Raw genomic sequence first — 26,853 nt, 5'->3', positions numbered from 1 at the left:
GCTTCCTCACAATGCCGAGGAACAAATTGCTTTTTTGTTGTTGCTGCTGTATTCGCTTCACAGTTCTTCTCTCGAGGAAACCTCTCCGCCAACACAAACACACATTTACATGCAGCCACATATGAATAAGAATACATCTCGGGAACAACCAATCTGCATTGCTTTTTGGATATATATATTTTTTTATTCCGAGTGTGCGTGCGCGTGGTTCGGTGTCCCGTGTGTTCTAATGAGCGGCGAGTTGTGCGAAGGGCAGCTTTACAGGGGAGTCTCTTGACCTCGTGCATGTGGGAAGAGAGGGGGAGGACGTTCAAGAGTGCAAAAATTCCACACGGGAGTACCACTGTTAGTTTTTCTATTGAAAGATAACACACGTGTTTGCTTTGAAACAGAAATAGGATGTCTTTTTACTTTGAAATGCAATAATATGGATGCCCTTACCTTATAGGATATAATGGAAATAGAAATATGCTGATACTTTGATTTGTGGGTGACCCAATTTACCAGTTTTTCAAGATATACGAGTCGCCTTTATGATTAAGGTCATGAGGCAGCTGTGCTAACCACTAGGCCACCGTGTTGGCCTAGAACCTGGTACATAAAACAAACAAACATAGAAACTATGCACTGTACTATGGAGGACCAAAACTGCCAAAATTAAAAATAAATAAATAAATGACTAAAAGTGAAAATAAAAACGAATATAAAAATATAATTCAAAAATTATATATATATATTTGTAGTTTTTATTTCCATTTATATTTATTATTTTGGATTTAATTTTCTAATGATATTTTTTATATCCGTTTTTATTTTCCCTTTTAGTCATTTATTTATTTCGAATTTTGGCAGTTTTGGACCTCCATACTGTACTGTATACAGAACTAACCCATCCATAAATCTAAAGCATTGGGAATTATTGAACTTTTTGTTAGCCACATTATTTATTGTTTGCTGAGCAACAACCCACACACACACACACGGATGCGGGTAATTTATTTGCGGGCATCAAAAACATTTACGAGTCTGTTTCAAGAAGAAGAAGAAGCAATAAATCTGGCCACGCCATTTCTCGCTAGCACCTCTTCATTTCCTCGTTTCTCCGTGTTGTATCTTTGCAGAGATTTACCGCCATGCTTTCAAATGAACTTTTTTTGCTACGTCAAAAAAAACAGCGATGTTATTTATTGACATATTTGCCAGGTGAGCACTGGTTTAACCGGCATGGCCTGCTGGCTGCTCAGGCGTCCACAAGATGGTGTCGTCCTCATTTGCCTGCAAAGCCTGAGTGGCCACCAATGCAGCAGCAGCAGCAGCTTATGATGCTGATACCTCATCCAAGGCAACATTTGTGATAATGTCCTCGGTAAAAATGGGAGAACTCGCTCGCGTGTGTGTTGAGAAAGCTGGCGCAACGAGTGATTATCTCAGTGAAAGTGAAGCCGTCCGTCGACCTTCAAAATAATGGCAGCGTTGGAACGGAAACACTTCATTACCAGTTCGCTATCTCGCAGATCCTTGCCAGCTTAAATGGGGACAAAGGTCAGGGGGTACTCATTGGTCACTGTTTTCTATATTTTTCTCATCTTTTGGACAGGGAGACACATTTTTTGAGTGGAACGTTCCAAAAAAGACAAAGTGTCACATTTGTGTTTGAGGAACATGTAAATGCTGACATGGGGTCCGTCTGTCCATATGTTAGCTGGTTTGAACATTAGCATTCTGCGTCTAAGAATGTGGTTTTTTTTTTAGATCACATACACTGATAAAAAGTTATCATTATTCAATGATGTCACTGCGACGTGTTTAATTACCGCAGATAATCAACATATTCTATTTATATCTCTGTGACATGCTAATTAGCTTCCCTGGCTAATCCCTGTATACTGTAGAAGTGTGTTTATGATGACACGAGCAGTTTTTGCCGTGTGGCATTTAAAAAAAAAGAAAAAAAAGTGCAGGTCTCGTCCCCTGAGGAATCCGCCTAAGAGCAAATCTCATTCATAAGTAATGGAACGCCAACGCACGCGTGGTCACGTCCACGCACACACGCATCGCTTGAGTTGTGATTGACAGCCTGTGCACCTTGCATATTGCTGCACTCAACCTCTTTTATGTAAGCCAACATGTAAACTCATTAAAATAAAAAAGTTTGTAAACTAGTGAGAACCTTTATCAGGTGACTTCCTGTGTCATGAAAGATTCGCTAGTACAATGAGATCGTACCTTTATTGATTTTGGGGAGCTTTTAATTATTTATTTATTTTGCTACTTTAAACGGCGAAAAAGGAAACCAAATTTCTCTAAGGACTGTACCATTTTTAATTCTGTGGATGGTGAAATGGTGAAAAAAGAAACAATGTCTTTAATCTAAGACATATTTTGTTTATTTGTCTGTATGTTAGCTACTTAAAAAAAAAGCTCTAGATAAAAAAAAAGCACACGTGTTTGTTGTCCTTATGTTAGCTAGCTAAGACATGGACAGTTAGCTACTTCCTGGTTCAAGAATGAATAACATACACAGGAGCATACCATTTTTACCAAGTTGGATGAAATGGTAAATAAGGAAGCGTTTTGACTTACAAAATTGTAAAAAAAATCGCACATAATTAATTATTGTTTGTCTACTGTTATGTTACTTCCTGGTTTGAAGAGAACAACAACACTCCAATAGCATAACATTTTTATTCTCTGGTGGATGGAATGGTCAAATTACTTGAACAGTAACAATTTTTTTTTTTTTTTAAATAACTCATTTGTTTGTCTCTCCATAAGCTAGCTACTTCCTGGTTCTTGGAAAATGAGGCAAGACACTTGGACCATACCACTTTTATTCCTCAGAAGGTTGAAATAGTGGAGAAAAAAAAGTCAATTAAACTCTTTTTTAAATCATTTAGTGTCGTATTTGTTAGCTTCTTACGTCCTGGTTTGAAGAGAACACCGTAAATCCATGTGCTGTTTTGAATTCTGGGAAACTGTTACAGACAGTTTGTGCCTTAGTTTGTGTAGTAATTTAGATATGTCAAAATCACGACTTTAATATTTACTATTCAAACTTGATTGTCTACGATTTCTTTCCCAGTGTGCTCCTAATACACCTTGGTAATGTTTAGCAGTCAAAACAGGGGAGCCTTTGTTATCCTCCGTACATCTAATAGGCTGTAAAATAATATTTGCCCGGTTATTGTTCTTCAAGCCTCACATTCGGCACAATCACAAAGCAAACATCGTCCACATTGTGTATTTGTGTGTGTGTGTGTGTGTGTGTGTGTGTGCACGCACACGTGTGTGTTAGCTACACTTGTTCTGGTGATTTGTCCTGTTTGTTTAGGTAATGGCTATGTAAATATTTATAGCATTTGAATATTGTCTCAATGGCGTGCACCTGTCCACCATTCATTAATCCGTCCCACAAAAACTATCAAAACATTTTTTCTAACGTGCTTATTTCATAAGAAAAGCACTCAAAAGTATTGTACTTTATTAAAAAAAATAACATTGTTAAAACAGAGTATGAAGAATTTAAGAGGCTAGCTTAACTCTAACGCTAACTAGCATCTAGGCTATAGCCCTTTAAGCAACGGGTTGAACACAAACAGCGCAATAACATACAGTATGTCGACAGACAATACAACAGCACTCAGTCATATATTCTTTATCCTCTGCATAGAACCACTAATATTATTGCTGTACTGATGAGCTGAGATAGGCGTTGAGACGCCTGAATGAAAACTATTTCAAGGGACCACTGTATTTGTTTGCAACATCCCCCACAGGAGAATGGGGGTGGGTCTTAAAGGTTACATTAAGAGAGGTAAAGAAACACAAATTACTTTGATGGATCGTATACACCGCTGTGTGCAGCCGAGTGGTCAGCTTTGCAGAAATGTCACATACAGCTTCTCAAATATAACAACAATGAAGCCCGGCTCAGTAAACAGACGATAATGGCCAGGCTGTAACCCCCCCACCAACCACCTCTCCACGTTCTTCCCTTTTAACAGCATTTGCACATATCACGTTTTGCCGCCGTAATGTACCACGGCCAGTCCTATTTCCTCTCATTAAGTAAGTGGGCATGGCCGCAGTCGGGCTGAGAACAACATAATGAAAGGGTCGCGTGGGACGGCATCTTGTCAGCTTCGGAAGCAAGAAGAAGAAGGAGGAGGCAGCGCTTTATGAGGCAAACATCTAGAAGATTGTCATCCACTTCAAAACACTTCAAGTAAGACTGAATGTCTTTTTTTTAATTCATAGGAAGAAAGTTTTACTTAAATTGTTAATAATTAAAAATGTAGCCGTAACAATGATGAGAAATGCTTGCCAAATAGTGCACCTGCAATTAAAGTGACTCATGATTTGCATATTAAATAGTGTTTTTAGCATCTCTAAACCAGCAGATGGGAAGTTTGCCAAATAGTGAGCCTCAACTTAAAATGGTTTATAAATTGGTTAACTATACCGTACTTTGATAACTTCAGTAGAAAGTCAGAATGTGAATGTGAAACTTGCCAAATAGGGATCATACCAAATGTATATCAACGTTTATAAGGTTGCTTCTTGATTGCAGTACTTTGATATGTCACAAAGGCTTAATCAACTGCTATAAGGCATGTATAAAAAAAAAAGCTTGCCAAATTGTGAGCAGACTTAAATGTTTGCCAACTTGTAAGCTTATCTTTTACTTTTTTTCCCCAATTAATTATTGTTCTAAATGTTACATAAAATAAAATAAGTCTTACATGACTGGAAAAACTTGACTAATAGTGAGTGCACGACATTTGCCAAGCCTTACTAAACTGTAAAAATAATAAATACATAAATATATGAAGTTTGCCAAATAGTGAGACTGAATTAATTTTTAAATAGCCTATTATTATTATTAATATTATTACTATTTTTTTTTTTACTTTGATAAGCAGCTATAAGTCGGTAGATGAGAAGAGTGCGAAATAGTGAGCCCCCATTTGAAATGATTGTAGGAAGTAGGAAGATTACGATGATAAAGTAGTTTCCCTTTCTTTCTTTCTTTCGTCTTTCTTTCTTTATTTATTTTTTAAGAAAAATCTCATTATTACGAAAATAAAGTCAGAAAGTTATGTTATTACAATTAAAACATCAGAAAATTATGCAGGAAAATTTTTAACTTCACTAGTGTCAATTTTTTTAAATAATAATAATTCTGGTTTTGTTTAACAAAAAAAGTAGTGAGATGTTTTCTCTTTTTATTTTTTTTTACAAAAATAGTTTTTTGCAAAAGATGTATTTAATAATTTGTAATTATATATATATATATATATATATATATATATATATACATACATACATACACACACACACACACACATTTAAAGCCTTTTTAATCATGTTTAAAAAAAATAAAGAATAACAAATTTATTTTTTTAATGAGAATATAGATGTACTTTTACAAGATTATACAGCGGTGCCTTGACAGTGCTCGACTAAGCATGTGATGCTGCACCATTTGTATTCAAATATCCATTGTTTAAAGAACACAGCCACACACATGCAAATCATTGCTCAATCATTGTTGTCATGACTTTTTCAATGCAGCCTGAACGCTCCCTCATAATAACGGCCAGACTTGTCCAAACATAACAAGTGAGGCCGAGTCGATTACGGGCAAAACGAGAATGAAAAGCCACCGTGACTCATGCGTTTCCCAGAATGCAGCCAGCGAGACTTTGTCCAATTTCATTTGGAGAAAATGAATCCCCATTTTCCTCTTTGTGTGCCACGGTCTCCAAGGTAAGACGATAACATGATGAAAAGTTATTCAAATATTGATGGAGATCAGGCAGGAAGCATTTTAGCAGATGTTTTATTGTATCTTGTTACACACTCAACTGCCAATAAAATAATTAGAACACACAAACAGGGAGGACGTTATACATTCATGATCGATCGTTAGATTATAACTTGGACAAAATTGTGGAGTAATTCAGGCCCCACTAAAAAGCATGTGTGTACCATTACTGTATTCTCAATAGACCATATTTTTAATATTTTGCAGTTGTTTTTTTTTGTTTAGATTTGTTGGGGTTTCGATTATTTCCAATGAGAAAAACGTTGGTAGGTATTGCTCAGACTTTCTGGAAGAGATTCACCCTGAAAACCGAGATTCCTCTGTATTCCTTTGCATCTATGACGCGCCTTTCACAATCTCGCCTGCCCAGGATCACCCAAGGACGTACCCCCTCGCTCCCAGGCGCACCACCGGCCCGCCCCCTCCTACCGAGAGGAACATAATTGGTTTTCTCCACATCGACCTCGGGAACCAGAACTGGATTTGAGTGTCCTTCCGGGGGTAAGGATGATGTCACGTGGGCCAATTTCCCCTCAAGGATCGGCTTAAGGCCTTATCTGCCCTTTTGCTAGCCCAAATGGAGATACGGCTGCTATATACATCCTGATTTGTTTCCTATGTTTGTGTGTGCGGTGATGTTTGTGTATGGTGACGCACACGCACACGGAAGGGTGAGTGATGAACTTCGGCAGGGACGTGGCCAGGCAGACCAGTTGTTACACGTACGTGATCGAAGATGAGGATGCTGCCATGGCGCATCTAAATATATTTGAGGTGAGGTGTTTTTTTAATGATAGAACTGAAGGGATGTATTATTTAAAACTAAGCCCCCATTAGAGAAACCTATCCTGTCATAAGGGAACAGATATAGAGACATGACTTTAATTTAATTTAATTATTTTCACAATAATATAAATGGAAATGCCATTAATTCGACCCATCTTCCCCTAAAAATCATTAAGTTTTCATGAGAAAAAAAAAAATATAGACATAGCTCAACAATATTTTTTGTCGTTTTTTTTTTTTTTTCTCAATTTGATGGATAGTGTGCTGCTCCTTCTGGTGAGCGCACCCCTTAAAACTGCTGGGTCAAAAATAACCCAATTTTTATCAACTAATAGACCGACCTGCTACTTTGGTCAATTTGACCCACGTTTCTGGGTTGTAATCTAAAGTTGGGACCCAAGTAGCGGTCACATTTTTTTACCAGAATTGGGTTATTTTAACCAACAACTTTGGGTTGAAAGCTAGGTCAAATTGACCAAGTAGTGGGTCGGTCCAATTTTTTACCTAAATTGGGTTATTTATTTAACCCCAAAAGTTGGGTCAAATTAATAACCCACAAAACAAACCCCAAAAAGGGTTGCATTATACAAAAAGAGTTCTATACACTATTGAAACGGCTGAGTATAAAACAACCCAATTTGGATCAAAAATTGTGTGTTTTCAGTTTTGATAAAACAACCCAAAGTTGGGTCAAACTGACCCAAGTTAGTGGGGCGGTCCAATTTCTGACCCAACAGTTTTAAGGGTGCACAAAACAACTGTAAATAACCCAACTTTTTGGGTTCAAATAAATAACCCAAAAAGTTACCCAAATTGTGTTATTTTTGACCCAGCTGTTTTTCAAGTGCACCAGTGGGCACTATTACACCGACATAAAACTCAAAGAAAACGCCTAATTTTATGAGCAACGAGCACTAATTTAAATGAAAAACATATCTAAGTGTAATCTTACAAGATTTTTCAAATTAGGGAGTAAAGTCATATTTTACAGGCAGAAAACACTACTCAGCTGAATACAAGTGTTTCGATTGCGTCAAAGTGTTTGATGTTGTGGCCACATGTAACGTGCCGTGGTGGCAGAGCATCAATAGTAAAACATTTACCTCTCTTCTCTGTGGTCTAGTTGGCCGAGAAGGGTGACCAGGCTCTGCTGGAGAGCCTGGTGAGGAAGAGCCCTGAGGTCCTAAGTGAGAAAGATGAATATGGCGCCGGCCCCGTTCATCACGCTGCCGCGGGGGGCCACGTCGCCTTCATCCAATTCATCACCAACGTCCTGGGCCCGCAAGGTACGGCTAAGGTTGATCACCTGATCTGTACAGAGAGATGTTGTACACACTCTAGTTCATTTGTAAACGTCCTCGTTTTTTCCCTACAAGCTTTGAACAGCTGTGACGAGCGCGGCGATGTGCCCCTCCACTGGGCCGTGGACAAGAACCAGGCAGAGAGCTGCAGGGCTCTGATGGACCTGCGGGCCAACCCAAACATCCTCAACGCAGCGCTGTTAGCGCCCTTGCACTTAGCCATCAGCCTGGGACACAACAGGCTGGTGGAGGTGAGTCCCAATTACCAAGTAGGACTTTGGCAAAGTACAAGGATTTTGCACACAAAAAAAAACAACTGCTTCAAACCAAAATGGCCGACTGTTCAATTTCAGGTATGTCCAACAAATTGCATGTCTATTGTCATGAATTTACCCTCCTGTGCGGAGGTAATACAAGTTCAAAGTTTAGTGTTGCTTTCCCCACTCTTGATGAAAAGTTTGGCCTCAGCCTTGGCGCTTACACGCCGTAAACTCACGTCGGCGCGAGTCAATCGAAGGATGGCATTGGGGCGAGCGACACCTTGGATGGGTCGCCAGTCAATCATGCGTCACTGTTGACTAGTGAAATGAAGTCGAATGTTTGTCCTTGGCAGCTGCTGCTCTCCTACGACACGGTGGACTACAACCAGCCCGGAGACCTCGGCAACAGCCCCGTCATGATGGCCTGCTCGCTCAATAACTGCAAAATGCTCAACTTGTTGGTAAGCACCACATAATTTCCTAAAAAACAATAATTGGGGGGGGGGGGGGGGGGGGCTTGGGGGGTATTGCGAAATGTTGACATTTGTCACAAAAAAAGTAGTTTTAATTTTTCACAACAATTTGGGGAGATGATAATTAATGTATATATATATTTATATATAAATCACAAAATTCTCGTATGTGTGTTTTTGAAAAGGTAAAGCATGGCGCACGCCTGTGCCAGCAGAACAAGCTGGGACACTTCGCGGTGCACGCGGCTGCCTTTGCGGGTGCAAAAAAGGCCTTGGAATTCATCCTGGAGGCTGGTAAGACAATGCATAACGTATATTATATTCTAGTATATTTTTATAATATATTGAAATAAATGATTACAAATGATTACAAAAACACATCATCATTACACTTACTCTTTGTGAAAATAAAATGGAGTAAATTTTATATATATATATATATATATATATATATATATATATATATATATATATCCTGATTTACATTTACATACATGTTTTTTTCTTGTCAGTGTGGCCTAACTCTATTAACTCGTGATTGAATTATCCGCCAACAGGGGAGGAGCTGGGCCACTTGGTTGAAAACCACATTAACTTTGTGGACAAATCCAATAGCTCTCCTCTGCATCTGGCTGTGCGGGGCGGTAACGTGGAGACCATTCGATTTTGCGTCGACAAGGGAGCCCAAATTGACCAGAAACAGGTACTTGTTTGTTAGCACTTCCAGGAATTTGTTCGAAAATTCAGCCGGTTTCACGTTGCAACATGAAATTTGATAGCCCACCAAAAAAAGGTCTCTAATACTCGTATCAAAAACATCACAGGAAGGCCGCCATTTTGATTTCAAGGAGACGATTTAAGCTTATTTTGGCCATTATCAATGCTCTGTAAGAGAAAATTGAGCCCTCATAGCCAGTTTTTCTTAAGAACATGACATTTTGTGTAGACCCACAAAAAAAGACACAGAAAATTTGCTATTTTGGTTTGAAATACCTTTTTCCCAAAATCCTTCAAATACATTTTTTTCAAGAGTATTTCATCGTACTGCATTTCTACCTAATTTGAACCACACAAGTTAAATACACGGGCGATACTAAAGTACAAAAGATTTTAGTTTTTGTCACGGCGTGTGGGTGGAGCATGATGGCGAAATCGCCATACAACATGAAATCTTCAAGGTCAGAATCAGATCAAACGTCATTACAATTCAGTAATTATAACTAGCCCGGCATTGTAATGGCAGCCATCTGCTGGCGGTGTTTGCTCGTACGGGCTCGTATCTAAAGCGAGAGAGCGCTCTGCCGTGCTAAATTGTAACAAATGACCTCCACTTTACACTGAGGTGCAATCAGCGGCCTCCTCCTGCCAGTCCTGGTTATCTCATTAAAGGCTTGTGTTACACATCTCAGCGTTCTGCCAGCAAGTCTGGGCGACGCTTCGCTAAGTGCACCATACGTGTGTGTGTGTGTGTGTGTATACAAAGTCCTGTGTTTGCGCCGCTCTGTCAAACTCAATATGTCAGTGGGCAGAGACAACGTCATCTGGTGAATGCGTCGGTTTAATTGACGCGTTTTTGTTTGTTTGGCGTGCAGCATGACAAGTCGACGCCGCTGCACTTGGCGTGTACCCAGGGTGCCATCGAGGTGGTCAAAATGATGCTGTGCTCTCATGGCCGAGTGGAGGACATCATTAACCTCAAGGATGGAGCTTGTCAGACGCCTCTGCACAAGTGGGCCCTCTTCGCACCACGGCTGCGTGCATGGATGGATGAATGGGTCGAGGGAGAGTACATGGTGGTAGCATGACTACGAGCGCAACTTACGAGAGTTTCGCGCAACAAGCCGTCGGGCGGTCGTTTTTGTTGTTGTTGCAAGACAAAAAAAATTTGCAAAATTTAGAAGGCATCTAAACTCAATTCAATGCAGAAAATTGTAATAACGAAAGTAAGTAAATTGAGTTGTCTAGCTCTGTCAGGAATGAAAAACGTTAAAGCACCACTTGTACATGTCTGTGCCTATGGATGGATGCAATATGGGTGGTCTGGATGAAGGAATGAATTTGGTATGGATGGATGGAGCCATCAATGAAAGGATGGATGATGGACAGAGGGATGTATGAGGGATAGAGGGACAGATAGTTGTTGATGGATGGATGGATGGATGATAGATAGACTGGCACAAGATGGATGAATGGATGTTCAAAGTGGTATGAATGATTGAATGAATGAATGTGTAGATGGACTGGCACAAGATAAATGGATGGATGATGAATGGATGGAACAAGGGATGTATGGAAGGAAAGATTAATCAATGAATGAATGAATGAACGAATGAAGGGATTGAGGGATGGATGAATGTGTAGATGGACTGGCACAAGATAGATGGATAGATGATGAATGGATGGATCAAGGGATGTATGGAAGAATGAATGAATGGATGAATGGTTGCATAAAGGGATAGAAGTATGGTTGGACCACAAGGATGGATGGATGGATGGATGGATGGATGGATGGATGGATAGATGGGTGAAGGGATAGAAGTATGGTTGGGTTGATGGATCAAGGGCGGACAGGTGGACGAATGAATGATGGATGGATGTACATGAATGGATGAAGGAGGTATGAATGGTTGGATAAAGGGATGGACAGATGTACAATAGATGGCTCAATAGGGATCAATATGGATGGAACAAAAAGTGGTGTGGACAGATGGACAGATTGGATGCAAAGATCCATGTATACAGCATATAAATTGATAGATGCTTGGATGGATGAATGAATGACTTTTTTTGATGGATGTCTGACGATGTCATCCACCAATAGCAAGAATGATTTATTCACACGACACCTGCTTGTAAAATGAAACTCCATACACACAGTGACATTTAACCACGAAACTCACACTAATATATTGTGCCTGTCTTACAATAACACCCGTTTCTCCTCTTCGTCTTTTCAGGGCTACCATATTTGACCACATCGACTTAGCCGAGTACCTCATATCTTTGGTAAACGTCTACACCCAATGCATACAGCGCAATTCCTAAAAATGTGAATTCCTCAATATATCGTAAGGATATAGTATTGTATGGTGACCTTTCAACAAATATACAAGCGCACTTATTAGCTTGTAAAGGGTGCTTGCAATTACTTGTTGTCCATCTGTCACCATCTGCTGTGGCCAGAAAAAAAAACCTGGTTCAAGTTGACCGCTTGTTGATTATTTAAACAAACACCATGGCAGGAAATAGACGTGCCTGCACCGTTTATCTTAATTAAAAATGATGTGGCTACACGGGGAAAGGTTTATTGCCATGATGCAATTTGATTGATGTATTTATTTCATGCATGGTATTAGTCATGAGGCCATAAAGAGTTGACGCACCCGAACATGATTGGAACGAAATGTGCATTTTGAACTTTGCTTTGAGGTCTTTCACATTTTGGAACCGACAGTATTTTGTGTCCCGAGTCTGGGTTGGTGACGTGACTTGCTATACGTCTCCCCAAGGGTGCAGATATCAACTTGGTGGACTGTAAGGGCAACCCCCCCTTGCTGCTGGCAACAAGTTGTGGCGCATGGAGGACCGTGGCGTTACTACTGTCCAAAGGTGGAAGACCAAACGTATACTTTTTGTGAACGAAATTAATGTTTCTCAACATGTATATTTTTTTTAATTTAGGGGTTAATGTCAACCTAACTGATAGGTTTGGCTGCAACTTCCTTCACCTGGCCATCTTGCAACCCAAGGGGCTGAAGAATCTACCGGAAGATGTGCTGCAGGTAAATGTTTGTCCTTGTGAAGATGGCAAGCTCTGTATTTGCTACTAGAATTACTCAAAAGCTAACTAACTAAACTAAATAGTTCTTTTTATTGTCCTTTCAATGTAACTGGATATTTTTTTTATTTGATAATAGAGCAAATAGTACATATTAATGTTAAATAAACAAAACAAAAAAAGCTACGCCCTGATTGGCCTTTACATTTCTGGGGGTGTGGCCAAAGTGCAATTTTATAAAAGTCATTACTGTTTGACCATAATTACCTATTTAAAAAAACAACAAGAAAACGGATGCATGGATGGACAAAAAAAAGCTGCGCTCTGATTGGCCTGTCCATTTTTGGGGGTGTGGCTTACTTAAAGCTCAATTGCCACACTAAAGATGTCCGGTCCAAGTTATGTGCGGTCTTCCTGTTGACCATACTTACATAATCTGCCTTTAACTTCAGATAGGATGCTTGTTACGTAAGCGCTAGCAATTAGCCGCTTGAGCGCTTTAGCACACGAGATGCTTCCCAGCTGATGATGACGTTTTTTCTGCTTTCTTAGGGCAGCAGCGTGAAGGCGTTGCTGAGCTGCGAGGACAACGAGGGCTGCACGCCGCTGCACTACGCGTGCCGGCTGGGCATCCACGACTCGGTGCGCAACATGCTGGGCCTCTCGGGCCAGCTGGGCCTGGCGTGCAAGTCCAAGGACAAGAAGTCTGCCCTGCACTTTGCCGCTCAGTGAGTAGCTTTGCTAGCCCTGAGGGCCTGGGATAAAGCGCAGCTGTTGCTTTAGCGTTATGCTCCACAGTCTCCTCTTGGCTGCAGAGGCCTGTTTTTGTGCTGCTATTGGTCTCCCCTTGAGACTAAGAGCAGTGACAAGCCAATACCATATAGAAAACGTAAGATTTATTTGAGGATCTTAGATTTGGACGCGGTATTATTTTACTCCACAGTCTCCGCTTTGCTGCAGGGGCCCTTAGTCTCTTCATGAATAAACTGCTCCTGAAACTTGCACACAAGCTCAATAAGATGTCACCTCTCCACTATTTTTTATTTTATTTTACTCAGTTGTGTTCTTTTTGCTGCTGCAGCTCATTTTTGGTTGTATTGTTACGAGACTCAGGGAACGAATAATGAGGTCTCCGCAATCTCCTATTTTCTGCATCAGCCCATTTCCATTTCCATGAGACGAGACAAAGGGAATTTGGAGGCAAAACGGTCAGGGTCTTATATTTGAGGCCGCATTCTTATACTCCACAGTCTCCTCTTAGCTGGAGCGGCCCATTTTCTCAGTTCTCTTAATTTGCTCTCCAATTAGCTAACACCATATGGCAGATGTTGCCCTAAGTCTCCTCGCAAATAAACTTGCCCTCCTGGGCTTTGCATGCATGCACTATGACAATAAAGTTCACTCTGCACTTTAATACGCCATAGTCTCTTCTCTTTCGACATGGGCCATAAGCCTGATACACATCTTTATAAAAAAAATAAAATAAAAGCGTGGCCCTGTTTTTATTGCCCTTAGTCGTCTCCCTCATGATTACAATTGTGAATAGTCAATCAGTATGGGTTAGGACGGAGGCACTATTATACACCAGAGGCTCCACTTTGCTGCAACAGCAGTCAGCAGAAGAAAAACAAGAAATATTCATCGTCACAGCTCACTCTTGACGATGCGTAGTGAATACTGCTGTTTTACTCGATATGCGGTTTGAAATTAAAAAAAGAAAAATGACTCTGCAGGAGCATAACGGCTAAAATATTACCCTTCAGAGACCCGAGACTGAAGCCAACTGTCTCATCTTCCTAATTGGACAAACGTGATATGGGGACAAAAGTATATCAGTGCGTTTCGGCGTTACCTCAGTATCCAGGGTTTTTTTTGCACAAAAAGCTTTTTTGACGATTAATTGGCCATGACATCTCTATTACACACTGACCCAAAGGCCTAGAATAGAATTCAATTAGTGAAGCGTATGTGATTTTTTTTGTAGGTGTGAAATGAGTGGTCATGTACTCATTCCAATAGTGCGACAGGGTAGATGAAGGGCTATGATGTCATATAGCACGATGTCCCACTGCATTCATTAAAACAGGGTTTTCAAACTGGGGACCCCGGACTACTGGGGATCTGCAAACTGTAACTTGCACTCTAAAAACAGTTGGGTGAAGAAATAACCCAATTTTTATAAAAAATAAATAAATTTAAAAAAGGAGACAGACTGAGAATTTTTACCCAAATTTTTGATTATTTATTTAACCCAAAAAGTCTGGTCAATTGAGTAACCCACAAAAAAACAAACAAAACATAAAAACAATTTAGGGGTGGGGGGGATTTTGACCTATATAATTTAACTATTCATTTAAAAAAAATGTTTAGTGTATACAGTCTAACAAAATGAATGAATATGTATAAAATGAAAAATCAACTTATTTTGTGGGTTATTCATTTGACCCAACATTTTGGGTTAAATGAATAACCTAGAGTGTGGGGGGGTTCGCAAAATCATTCCCAATAAATTATGCCGTGCACCCTTAAAACGGCTGGGTCAAAACAAAACAAAAACTATATATAAAAAAAGGACTGCTACTTGGGTCAATCTGACCCAACTTTGGGTTGTTCTTATAGATTATTTTGTTATGGTAACAAAATAAAATTAAAATGCTTACCTAACTATAATTTTGGCGATGGGCGGGAATGCGCGGTTGGGGGGCGCAGTGGGTGAGGGTGCGAGTGTTGGAACGTAGCCATCAGTGGCCGTAAACGACGCTGATGTGTGAGAGCCGGAAGTCCGTGGCATCTCCCCCATTTAAAACTAACTGAATGTAAGTCAAGTCCAAAAATAAAAACAAGCTATGATGAAAAATGCCAAAGTATTAAAAAACTGCCTGTAAGGGTTCCCTATAGACCAAAAAAAGGTTTGTGAGCATCTTGGGGTCCTCTGAGGACCCTAATAGGACTTGTGTGACTACCATGCCCTCTAGTGTTGTGATTGCTTTCGTTTCCTCCTGTAGGTACGGCCGTATCAACACGTGTCACCGACTGCTCGAGACCATCACGGACTCTCGCTTGCTCAACGAAGGTGACGAGCGTGGCCTGACGCCGCTTCACTTGGCATCCAGGGGGGGCCACACGCAGGTGGTGGGGCTCTTGTTGCGTAAAGGGGCTCTTTTTCACAGGTAAATATGTTGGTAGTGCAGTGGTTCACAAACCTGACAGTTATGTAATGTTTTGGGGGGCGTTTCCAGCTGAATTTTTTTGTGACCACCCTGTGTTTGTTCTGATTAATGTGTTTGTTTGTCTGTAGTGATTACAAGGGCTGGACCTGTTTGCACCACGCAGCCTCAGAGGGATACACACAAACTATGGACATTATATTATCTGCCAATATGAAACTGCTGGATAAAACAGATGAAGACGGGGTACGAATTATTTTTGTTTCCCCCCCCAATTTGAAACGTTTAAAATATTAAAAGGATTACCTGCCATCATGTGACACTACAGAACACCGCCCTCCACATCGCAGCGATGATGGGCCACGTGGCGGCGGTCATGGTCATGGTGAACCGGGGGGCGGAGTTCTTGTTGAACAAGAGCGACACGTCGTTCTTCCACAAAGCGCTGCAGAACGGCAAGCAGGATGTGGTCAATGCAGTCATTGACAGTGAGAGGTATGTACAACTTCTTGGTTTGGCAAAAGATGTGCGGAAAACAGCGGCTGCTCGAGTGCCGAATAGAAAACGTACCAATTTTTTTTTTTTACCTCATTTACTTAAAACATCTTGACATGAGCCTGTCATACCTAATTAAGAATTATGGGTGGAAAAAAGTGGCTGCTCGAGCGCCGAATAGAAACAGGTAAGCGCCGTTTCAAATCAAGAACAAAGTCGAACTGATACAGCCACTAACTACGCTCAATGCTTATTGTTCGGGAATTATCGTGGGAAAAAAGTGGCTGCTTGAGCGCTGAATAGAAACAGATAAGCGCCGCTTAAAATGCAGAACTGATACAGCCACGAACCGCGCTCAATGTTAAGTAAGAGAAAACTGCGGGTGCACGAGGGCCGAATAGAAACATGTACCTATACTTCTGACTCTTTTTTTTTTTTTTTTACTTGAGCCACTTACAGTATAACATCATCTTGCTTTGATGTGAAACTGTCACCTGTGTAACGATTTTCAGCTACTACTCGAGTGCTGAATAGAAATATGTACCTACTATAGTTTTGCATGCAACGTCAAATATGTCTAATATATTAGGCTGTGGATCCTTTCTAATCAGCTTTGATGGGAAATTGTCATCACTTCTTGTTTGAAAAAGATTGCTGGAAAACAGTGGATGCTCGAGCGCTGAAAAGAAGCATGTACCTAGAGTTTTGAACTTCTGCCGCTTTAAACATCTCGGCCTGCATAACCCTTGAAATAAACAGCGATCTTTGATGTAAGACTACCATCCCATATTGTTTGAAAAAGACCGGTGGACAAATATTGACTGTTAGAGCGCCGAATAAACATAAACGGTACACATAACTATGTAGTTAGCATTTTGCATCTTGGTCTGTGTGTCCTTAAATATCAGGAGCGATCTTTCTTGGATGGAAATTTGTCATCAGGATTGTTTGAAGAAGACAAAAGAGTGGCTTATTGAGTGCCGAAAAGAAAATCTCTCGATTTGATTTTTAAACTCAGCTCACAAAAACATCTCAAATTGTATCCTTTAAGATCAATACAGTTCTTACTTGAATAAAAGACTGTCATTTCTTATTGATTGAAAAACATTGCTGCTGGAGTGCCAAAAAGAAGCCTGTTTTTCCAGATTTTTTTTTTTTACTTCAACAACTTCCCTTATTATTGAAAAAGATTGTTTGAAATTGGCGCGTGCTTGAGTGCCGACAAGAAATCGAATGTGTGGATTAATTTGGCAACCTCAGCTACCTCAAACAAGTCCATATCTTAAAATCAACAGGTCTTGCTTTGCCATAAAACTACCATCCTTCATTGTTTGAAAAATAATGTTGGAAAACAGCAGCAACTCGAGTGCCGAAAAGAAAAGTCTTGTAGTTACGCCATGTATTTGCTTGTGCCGGCAGGTGTGCGGAAGCGTTGACTAACTTTAAAATCGGTGGATCCCAGCGATGCCCCATCATGGAAATGATTGAATACTTGCCCGAGACCTACAAGGTTTGTCATCTAGCGATTCACACGTCTACATTTGACAAATTTAACATGCATTCCTGCTATGTAGCACCTTTTGGACCGCTGCATGAAGGCGTCCGAGGACGATCACAACTCGTCTGAATACAACGTAATTCATCAATGTTAATCCCATCTGAAGGTGTCTCGCCAACTGAAGGCACGATCAACCTTATGTCCACTTTCCACAGATTAAATACGACTTCAAGTGGCTGCAAGCGCCGCTCGAGATGCAGAAGAAAGGGGATGAGTTGAATCGGACGCAGCCGCTAGCTGCGCTTAATGTAAGTAAAGAGAAAACTGTGGCTACGAATAGAACATTTATATAAATCAGATTTTTTTTTTTTTTTTACTTAATCAGCTTGCCTTGACATGAGTCTGTCACCCCTTATAGCTTAAAAATGTTGGTACAAACTCCAAACAGTTGCTGCTCGAGCAGTGAATAGACATGGACCTGTCATTTTAATCTCCGAGCTCAGCTACTTCAAACATTTCAGGCTGCGTACCATTAAAACTAACCAGGTTGTTGCTATTATATAAAATTGCCATCTGTTTGTTTTTTTCAAGATTGATGCAAAACAGTGGCTGCTTGAGTGCCGAATAGAAACACATATCTACAACAGACCTTCGATTTTTGACCACAACTACCAGACGCATTGCTTTGCCTCGATATGAAACTGCTATACTTTTTTTTTTTTTATTGCCCGAAAGCAGAGGCTGCTAGAGTGCTGAATAGATACGTATAGTTTTGATTTTTGACCTCACCTAATATACTCACCTAAGCTGCTGTATCCTTTCAAACCAATGTGATTTTTGCTTTCACTGCCTCGATGTGAGACTGTCATCACTTTTTGTTAAAAAAAAAAAGTATATACATATATATTGGTTGAAAGCTGTGGCTGCTAGAGTGCCGAATAGAAATGTATAGTTTTGATTTTTGACCCCAGCTACTGTACATCAACCACCCTAAGACTATCATCAACGTGATTGTTGTTTTCACTTGAAGCTTGAAAATTGGTGGGAAACCGTGGCTGCTCGAGTACCGAAAAGAACGTTTTTAATTACATAATATAGGGTATCACCGACACGCAAGGATGTTCTTATTTTGTGCAGGCAATGGTGAAGTACAACCGCCTCGGGCTTCTCAACCACCCCGTCTGCAAAAAGTACCTGTCTATGAAGTGGTGAGTTTTTCATCATCCTATGTTTGTGCATTTTTCTTTTCTTTTCTTTTTTTTATGTGACCAATCTTTGCGTCAATCCCGCAGGGTGGCGTACGGGAGCACGGCGCATATCGTCAACATGTTCATGTACCTACTGGGCCTGCTGCCGCTGACTCACCTCATTGTGGCCTTGAGGCCCTCCATGAATATCACTGAGACGGGCGAGCAAAAGATCACCATGGTGCCCGTGTCCTTCACAGAGGTACAATCAAGTTGCTGGCTGCTTCCCGAGCACCGTATATATAACGTGATGTGATGTGACTCGCCTTTGTGAGAAACAAAGAAAAAATAAATGTGAAATTACACTCAAATAGGGGTAAAACCCATTTGTTAGCAGATTCTGTCCTGACTGTTACCCGAGCGCTACTTTTGATTTGCAATATTGTATAACTCGGCAAGGTCATACGGATACTTTGTTTGTCTTTCTTTGCGTTGAGCAGCAAAGTCTGTTCCTGTCCTTCTGTATGGTGATGGTCCTAGTGATGAACACCTGGTCCATATTTAAGGAAGTGATGCAGATAATACAACAGGTAAAAATTTTTTAAAAAGTTACCCTGTTTTTTGTTTTGTTTGGTCATGTTGCGTGGGGGGGGGGGGGGGTGCATAGAACATATTATAAAAAACATTTTTGACTTCCCCATTTCACAAGTGGCATTACCATTATTTAACTTGCGTATCAGCGATGCAGCTACTTGATGGATTACTCCAACCCAATCGACTGGATTTCGGCTGTCTGCTCGCTTTTCTTCATCATCCCGCTCATGCTCAACACGTCGGGCTCGTGGTACTGGCAAGCGGGCGCCATGGCCGTCCTCCACTCCTGGTTCGGGTTCCTCATGTATCTCCAGAGGTACGGAAATCGTAGGTAAAAATCGGCCGCCAGACGGTTGACTCCAGCCGCTCGCCCCTGCAGGTTCGAGGGCATCGGCATCTACGTGGTGATGTTCGGCGAGATCTGCAGGACGCTCACTCGAACCATGCTGCTGTTCTTCTATCTCTTGCTGGCTTTCGCTTTGGCCTTCTACGCTCTGCTGCTTAACCAGGTACTATCAATTGTCACACTTGAGCCTGACGTGTAGTTGCTAAATGTACATTATAAACAGTTAGGGTAAAAATAACCCAATTGTGGATTAAAAAGGGACCTAACTTATGTTGTGTTCTGCTCTATTGGGTACCAGTCCAATGGAAAATCCAACTTAATGAGGTAATTTTATTTTTGGGGTTGTTTTGTGTAAAAAAATAATAAAAAAAATAATAATACAAATAAAGTTGGGGTAATTTGACCAAATTGACCCATATTTGATTGATTTGACCCATACTTGGGTTATTTTTGACGCCCTCAAAAAAAAATTCATTTTGTTTTTTGGGGCGTTTTGACCCAAATGAATACACCCTTAAAACTGTTATGTCAAAAATAACCCAATTTTGGTTTTAAAAAACTGGACTGACCCGTTCCATGGGTCAATTTGACCCAATTTTCACACACACACACACACACACACACACACACACACACACACACACACACACACACACACACACACACACACACACACACACACACACACACACAAAATGGGTTGCTTTGTACATTTGTTTTGTTGCATTTTTTGGACCCAGAAAGTTGGGTTGTTTTGTGCAAAAAGCACTCCAAATCTTGGGTCAAATTGACCCAAGAGGCGGTCTGTCCCTTTTATCCCATATTTGGGTTATTTTTAACCCAGCTGGTTTTAGAGTGTACCTTCTTTTATTGCCGTGTGTGTAGGCAGGATGGCAAATGCTACCCGAGTGTCGCAAATACCCGACTAGTAATCACGCCATGTATTGTTTTGACTTTCTCTTCCTAACTTTCAGCGAGAGTTCGAGAACGTGCCGCTGTCTATGATGCAAACGTTTGTCATGACGGTAGGCGAACTCAATTACCAGAACAACTTCCTGGACGCGTATCTGAACGACCAGCTTCCGTTCAGCGCCTTAACGTACATCACTTTTGTCTCATTTGTTCTCATAATGCCCATCATCCTCGTGAATTTGCTGGTAAGCTCGTCCCCCGGATGCTTTAGTGCAAGAAGGAAACACGTGGATAACGCATCCCTTTCCGTCTTGTAGATTGGTTTAGCGGTCGGAGACATCGCAGAAGTGCAAAGAAATGCCGCCATGAAAAGAGTAGCCATGCAGGTTTGTTATTTAAATTGTTTGGACGGAAACATGAGGCCCATTTTACCTTTGCCATTGTGCTGCTCTTCCCTCAAATGCATGTTCCTTACATTTCTTGGATCATATAAAAAGAGTCCTAAACAGGCTTTCCAACTGCATAATTGGTAAGAAATAGAGAGGAAAAAAAACTACAAAACAAACGGCTGTTTAATAACAAGATTCCATAAAAGATTAGTCACATTCTACCTTTGCCAATGTGCTGATCATCCCATGAATACAAGTTCCTTACACATGAGGTACCATTCAAAAGGGCAATAAACAGCCCGTCCAACGGCATAATCAATATTGGCGCGAAGCATTGTTACACCTGAGACATAATCTACCAAACACGTCATGCTAGAAACAGAGGCCATAGAAGATTTGTCACATTTTATGTTTCTTACAAATGGGGAAGCATTTAAGGTCACAAACGAGATTTCTATCAGCGTAAGAACTATTCCTAGAGCATAAAAATGATCTGGTTTACCTGTGGCTGAAAACAAACATTTGACGCCAAACCAGATTGATCTCCACACCGCTCTGGAAGACAAGCTGCCCTACTGGTTCATCAAACGAGCAGATAAACCCTCCGTCATCATCTACCCGAACCGCAAGTGCTCCAAGGTAAACACACTCATAAATAGAAGTATGATAAGATGCATTTGTGTGATTTATTCCCCCCCCTCCATTTGCATTTCTCAACCGTAGCACTACATAATGCACTTATTCGGAGGCAGCGTGCCGGCCAACGACGAGTGGAAGCGAACGCAGGTGGCGTCGCAAGGATCCTCCACGCTGGAGGCCGAGCTCAAAAAACAAAAGTGCAGGTAAACGAAATTACTTTTTCCATGTGTCATTAAACCATGAATGCATGGAAAAGCCTAAGTGAGCCGTTTTTGATGCATTAGTGGCTATTAGTGGAAAGTGTGGTCATGACACCACTCCAGTACGTCTAAAGCATTTTCCTGAAAATACATTATTAATAACATTTAGGTAGCATGATACCTGTAAAAAAAAAAAAAAAAAAGCAACGTTTTGGGATTTTAAAATTTGATGGACTAAGTCGGCATGTGTTACTCCCAATGTGTTACAAATTACAACGTGCGGTCGAGGCTGGTGGTCGAATAAGAGAATTAAAGCACTAAAATGTTCTCTCCAGGCTGAAGGAGATGTCCGGCACGCTGGAGAAGCAGCACAACCTCCTCAAGCTCATCATCCAGAAGATGGAGATCACCTCCGAGGCGGACGAGTACGACGGTCCAGTCAACGTTCAGGGCACCGCGTGGAAGCGGGTGTGCCCGCCCAGGCGCAGCGTGTCCCGCTGGGTGCCGCTTATGAAGGCCATCGAGTCCAAGCCCAAATGAGGCGGACATTATTTAGAAAACTACGACACTAAGTAGGAACTGAAAATCAATCTGTTACCTTTAACATACAGTGGATTAGCATAGCAAAGTTAGCATTAAGTGCACTTTACCACCATGTAATTCTCTTATTTGCATGCTTGAACTTCAACTGGGAGTGGCAATAAACAGCTTGAAGTCAGTGCGTGCGCCTTTTAGTGATTAGAAAACACAATAAAAAAATAAATAATTGAATTGGTAGCATTCCAGTATCGAGTAAATAATGCCAGTATCGCCGATACCAATGTGGATATTTTTCTCTGATTAAAGTGGTTATTATTATTAATCAGTTAAAACAAGGAAATAATTTGGGCAAAACACAAATACAAACTACAATAGAAACATCTAAAAAAATATGTAGATTTTTTTTCATTTAATGCAGATTATATATCTATTCTACCCCAGAGAGAAGTTTATTATTATTATTTAGAATTATCAAAAATATGTGATTTCAAAATGTAAAAAAATAAAATAAAATTCAAACTGCAGTAGCGCCAGTCTGTTTACGCTGGTATCGAGCCATATCAATATTAAAATATAAAATTGGACCAGTTTTCCCTCAGGCTCAACTTGCAGGTTGAGAGCAGTTTTGGCACATTTTGTTTGCCAGCCCGAACCCAACCTTGGCTTTCCTCAACAATAATTCCTCAAAAAGCAAGTAGAACACAGAGTAAAGAATGCAAAACATGGATGTTAGCCCTGGTCATGCCAACGTGCCAGATGTCATGGGAACGGCAAACAGCTGCTCCGTGTGCGGAAACACGATCCCTCTGTGAAAACTCCCACAGGATTAGACTATTTTGATAAGGTCTTCAAGACATTTCGATCACAGAAAAACAACACATTTTTTGTGGGGGAGACACTGAAAAAGGTGAGTTAAAAAAATACATATGGAGGTTGTACAGTGGTGCCTTGAGATACAAATGACCTTTGCTCATTGAAATTAATGGAAAAGCCATTAATCTGTTCCAGTTCCCCGGAAAACATTTTTTTTGCTTGTATTTTTCTAAAAAGGAAAATTAGCGATCTATAATATTGCAATTTATAAAAAGATAGCGTAATAATATACTTTAAACACAATGCAAATAATTTAACTCATTCTGCAATCCAATTCCTTGTGCTGCTCTTTCTGCTATGCCAATCTTGGCCACCGGAGGGCAGTATAATGCAGTCATACTGACAGACAAAGAAGAGACATTATTGCCATGCTAACAGTTAGCATTGATAGTAGCAGTTTTGGAAGCAACAGATATTCAAACACAAACGGTGGCTTGTGTTTGAATATCTGTTGCTTCCAAAACTGCTACTATCAATGCTAACTGTTAGCATGGCGATGATGTTTTGCATTGTTTACTCGCATTAAGCTAAGCAGGCTTACCTAAGGCAAAGCTATGTGGTTCTTTTAAATACATGAGAGAATATATGCTGTTGAGAGGCTGACATGCCAACAATTTTAAGTTAAACATTGTTTCCCATCGACACGATTAATCGATTATCAACATAGTTGTTGATTAATTTGCTAATCGATTAGTGGGTGTACAGTTGCTTTGCTTGGCAGAAAGTCACCAGTCTCCTTAAGTCGAGACTGAGCGTGGCTCTTAAATGGTGGGAGGAGAAAGCGTTGCCCAGATGTCAGCTTTCTTAAATGACAGCCGTCGCCCAGTCAGAGCCTTGTTTTTGCTTTCCCTCCCCAACCAGTCCAATCGTAGCTTCGTAGTAAGCGCACATCCCGAGGAGTTACAAGCGGCCATGTCCGCCGGGTGGGACGAGGAAGAGGGAGCTGAGCGCGGAGGGAAAGAGTCACACAGGGACGCGGCCAATGCCCGCGAGAGGGCCAGGATGAGGGTGCTGAGCAAAGCCTTCTCCAAGCTGAAGACCACCCTGCCCTGGGTGCCCCCCGATACCAAGCTGTCCAAGCTGGATACGCTGCGGCTGGCCTCCAGCTACATCTCGCACCTCAGGCAACTGCTCCGGGACCACCCGCTGCGGGACCACCAGCTGGACGAGGACTTCGTCAAGACCACTAGTCTAGTATGCTATCTTATTTGACTCAAATCTTATGGTGTTGTTTTGCATGGTATCGTCATGTATCACATAATAGTCTATTATGATTGTATTTTTTGTATACTGCGAGGCTGAACGAGTTTGAAAAATAATCGAATACTGTATATTTTCATTTAAAAATATATATTAATATAATAAGAAGATTATAAGAATAAGAATTTTTTTTATATATTATTAATAATAATAATAATAACAATAATAATAATAAATATTATTAATAGTTATTATAATAACAATAATAATAAATATAATTACTAATTATTATTAATAATAATTATTATTATCATTATTATTAGTATTAATAATAATGATGATGTTAAAAATAGTTGTTGTTAATTAATAATAATATTATTATTAATAATGATAATTCGTATTATTAATCATAATTAAAAATACCAATTATTATTAATAATAATTACTATTATTATTAATTATAATAATAATTACTATTATTATTACTACTAATAATATAATGGTTATTATTCATAATAATAATAATAACTATTATTATTATAACTATTATTATTAATAATAACAATAACTACTATTATCATTATTATTATTATATTTTTAAGTCGTCTCATAAAATATGTGTCACTCCATCTTGTCATATGGTGTTTGACTTCATGATATATTGGTACAATTATTTGTCCCGCCAGATCTGGCCATTTGGGACGTCAGGACAATCTGAGGACGAGGACTCTCATTCCAAGACCACAACGAGACTTTACGGAGCAAAAGCCTAAACGCAGCACAGCCCTGCCAGAGAGTTTCATGGTGACATCACAGACAAAAGACTGATTTCAAAACCAAAGAAACAGCAAAACGTTAGACTTCCTGTTCTATGTTTATCATCACACTAGCATTGGCATGTCCTTTCTATCCTCGCAGGGTAGAAATCTCGCGATATTTGAGGTTTATTCTAAATAAAAGATTTTTGCTACGTGGGGTTCCCTATCGCGATAAACGTCACTTCCTGTTCTATGGTTATCATCACACTATCACCAATGCACCCATTCCATGCTCACCGGGTGGAAGTCTGGTGAGATTTTGTGAGATTTGAGGCACAAACGAGCAAGGGGAAGTGTTTTCATCGGGTGGCTAGTAAACTCGCAGCTGTTGGTGAGATTCCCACAAGTAGAAACTGTGCAAGGGAACTCTCAAAGGACTTTTAATGAGCTTCCTTCTCACACGGGCACAAACATGAAGAGCAGGCGAGCAAAAGGCTCCTGTGTACACTTAAGTGCTGCCATCCATCAGCATAACAAGGTGATGATAAGGATGGATGGAGTGGACCCATTCTCATGTTTCTTATTTAATAAGTAGGCTACTTTGAAACATGAGTGTTACAGCACTGACACCTAGTGGAAATAATCATAAGTGCGAGCTTGTGAAAAGTTCATTCCCAGTAATTGAAGTGGGGACCAAATTAATGGTTAAAAACAACAACAATCACAATTGTATTGTTCTATCTTTCTAGTCTAGTCTCATCTAATCTAGTCAATCAATCAAATGTATTAATTGCAATTAATCACAAATTGCATTTAGTTTCTGTTCTAATTCTAAATGTACAATAAAATGAAACCGTTTACGTTTTTAATACTCTATTAGCATAATAGTGGACAAATATGCTTACCCTAAGAAAATATATTTATTAATTCTATAATATACATATAACAATTGAGAGAAACATAAAGGGAATACAGTGGACCCCCGCATTGCCGCGGTTTGGCATCTGCGGATTCACCTATCCACAGATTTTGAAAAATATTTTTTATATTACCTTTTTAAATATTCAGTAGTTTAAATACACAATATTTTGAGAGATTTAAGATTGTTTGTCGAATATGCACACTAATGACTCTCATTAAAATGAATTGACATAGGCCTATGTACAAACAATTTACTGTACTCACCGGTCCACGCTTACAAACGCACAACTTGTTTGCCGGTTGAGGCTCAGTTGAAGGCTCCTAAAAGTTCGCATACAGAATTTAATATGGATTGTAATTCAAGTGAAAAAGTAAAGTGGCGTTATTACGTTAAAACCAACCAGTAGCTCGTCCACGTCGAAACACATCTTTATCTTCTTCATATTTGACATGTTAAAAGAAAACGAAACTCCCACTTCCGTGTTCATACGCACACGATTGGCCGCATAACCCATGTGACTAGATTGCGTCACAAGTAATGCCGTGATGATTGGCCAAATCGACCGTCTGAGGATGCGGGAAGTAATGTGCGCAAATTGATTTGCGTTAATCGCGCTAAAACAAAACAAACAAGCAAACAAACAAAAAAGAGATAAATAATGTGGCGTTAAAGGGACTTGGTGTTAACACATTATTAAGTCTATCATTA

General features: G+C 40.1%; 3 protein-coding genes across 6 annotated transcripts in view; 2 read left to right on the top strand and 1 right to left on the bottom strand.

The window, feature by feature from the left end:
* kcnb2b (potassium voltage-gated channel subfamily B member 2b) overlaps positions 1-26,618 on the bottom strand; it is a 91,468-nt gene extending 64,850 nt beyond the window's left edge. Inside the window, exons 1-5 of the mRNA XM_086065881.1 lie at positions 26,546-26,618; positions 26,409-26,465; positions 18,951-19,098; positions 15,899-16,037; positions 7,717-7,924 (exon numbers count right to left, since the gene is read on the bottom strand). The gene's annotated coding sequence lies outside the window, so the exon portion shown is untranslated. The remainder of the gene's footprint in view (positions 1-7,716; positions 7,925-15,898; positions 16,038-18,950; positions 19,099-26,408; positions 26,466-26,545) is intronic.
* On the top strand, positions 4,015-22,536 carry trpa1b (transient receptor potential cation channel, subfamily A, member 1b). 4 transcript variants are annotated; one of them, XM_086065879.1, is made up of 30 exons: positions 5,704-5,769; positions 6,053-6,093; positions 6,198-6,328; positions 6,498-6,601; positions 7,737-7,899; positions 7,990-8,165; positions 8,528-8,635; positions 8,833-8,941; positions 9,205-9,350; positions 10,240-10,376; positions 11,605-11,653; positions 12,157-12,256; positions 12,329-12,429; positions 12,978-13,153; positions 15,431-15,595; positions 15,724-15,838; positions 15,921-16,087; positions 17,507-17,597; positions 17,662-17,721; positions 17,801-17,893; positions 18,723-18,793; positions 18,878-19,034; positions 19,273-19,362; positions 19,513-19,682; positions 19,746-19,875; positions 20,687-20,869; positions 20,942-21,010; positions 21,551-21,652; positions 21,737-21,855; positions 22,188-22,536. In XM_086065879.1, the coding sequence occupies exons 4-30, from the start codon at positions 6,506-6,508 to the stop codon at positions 22,390-22,392; spliced, it is 3,348 nt and encodes a 1,115-aa protein (XP_085922005.1). In that variant the 5' UTR covers positions 5,704-5,769; positions 6,053-6,093; positions 6,198-6,328; positions 6,498-6,505; the 3' UTR covers positions 22,393-22,536. The 4 variants fall into 4 exon arrangements, 3 of the variants coding, with proteins under 3 accessions (XP_085922004.1, XP_085922006.1, XP_085922005.1); XM_086065878.1 differs by lacking the exons at positions 5,704-5,769; positions 6,053-6,093 and adding an exon at positions 4,015-4,225; XM_086065880.1 differs by lacking the exon at positions 6,053-6,093 and having other exon boundaries at positions 5,676-5,769.
* On the top strand, positions 23,788-25,498 carry msc (musculin (activated B-cell factor-1)). The gene is made up of 2 exons (XM_086065883.1): positions 23,788-24,459; positions 25,152-25,498. The coding sequence occupies exons 1-2, from the start codon at positions 24,031-24,033 to the stop codon at positions 25,236-25,238; spliced, it is 516 nt and encodes a 171-aa protein (XP_085922009.1). The 5' UTR covers positions 23,788-24,030; the 3' UTR covers positions 25,239-25,498.
* Positions 26,619-26,853: the final 235 nt, after the last annotated feature.

Source organism: Leptonotus elevatus, chromosome 21, assembly GCF_054856555.1.
Source record: "Leptonotus elevatus isolate MCC_2025b chromosome 21, RoL_Lele_1.0, whole genome shotgun sequence".
In the NCBI taxonomy this organism is placed as follows: domain Eukaryota; kingdom Metazoa; phylum Chordata; class Actinopteri; order Syngnathiformes; family Syngnathidae; genus Leptonotus; species Leptonotus elevatus.
This window is presented reverse-complemented; position numbering and strand designations above follow the sequence as displayed.

What these genes read in the sequence shown, in the direction of transcription:
- trpa1b (XM_086065878.1), top strand. Translation starts at nt 6,506, where the DNA reads ATGAACTTCGGCAGGGACGTGGCCAGGCAGACCAGTTGTTACACGTAC. An exon ending in GCAAAATGCTCAACTTGTTG is followed by an intron (nt 8,636 to 8,832) that starts GTAAGCACCACA and finishes GTTTTTGAAAAG; the next exon opens with GTAAAGCATGGCGCACGCCT. An exon ending in AAAGGGGCTCTTTTTCACAG is followed by an intron (nt 15,596 to 15,723) that starts GTAAATATGTTG and finishes GTTTGTCTGTAG; the next exon opens with TGATTACAAGGGCTGGACCT.
- msc (XM_086065883.1), top strand. Translation starts at nt 24,031, where the DNA reads ATGGTGGGAGGAGAAAGCGTTGCCCAGATGTCAGCTTTCTTAAATGAC. An exon ending in TCGTCAAGACCACTAGTCTA is followed by an intron (nt 24,460 to 25,151) that starts GTATGCTATCTT and finishes TTGTCCCGCCAG; the next exon opens with ATCTGGCCATTTGGGACGTC.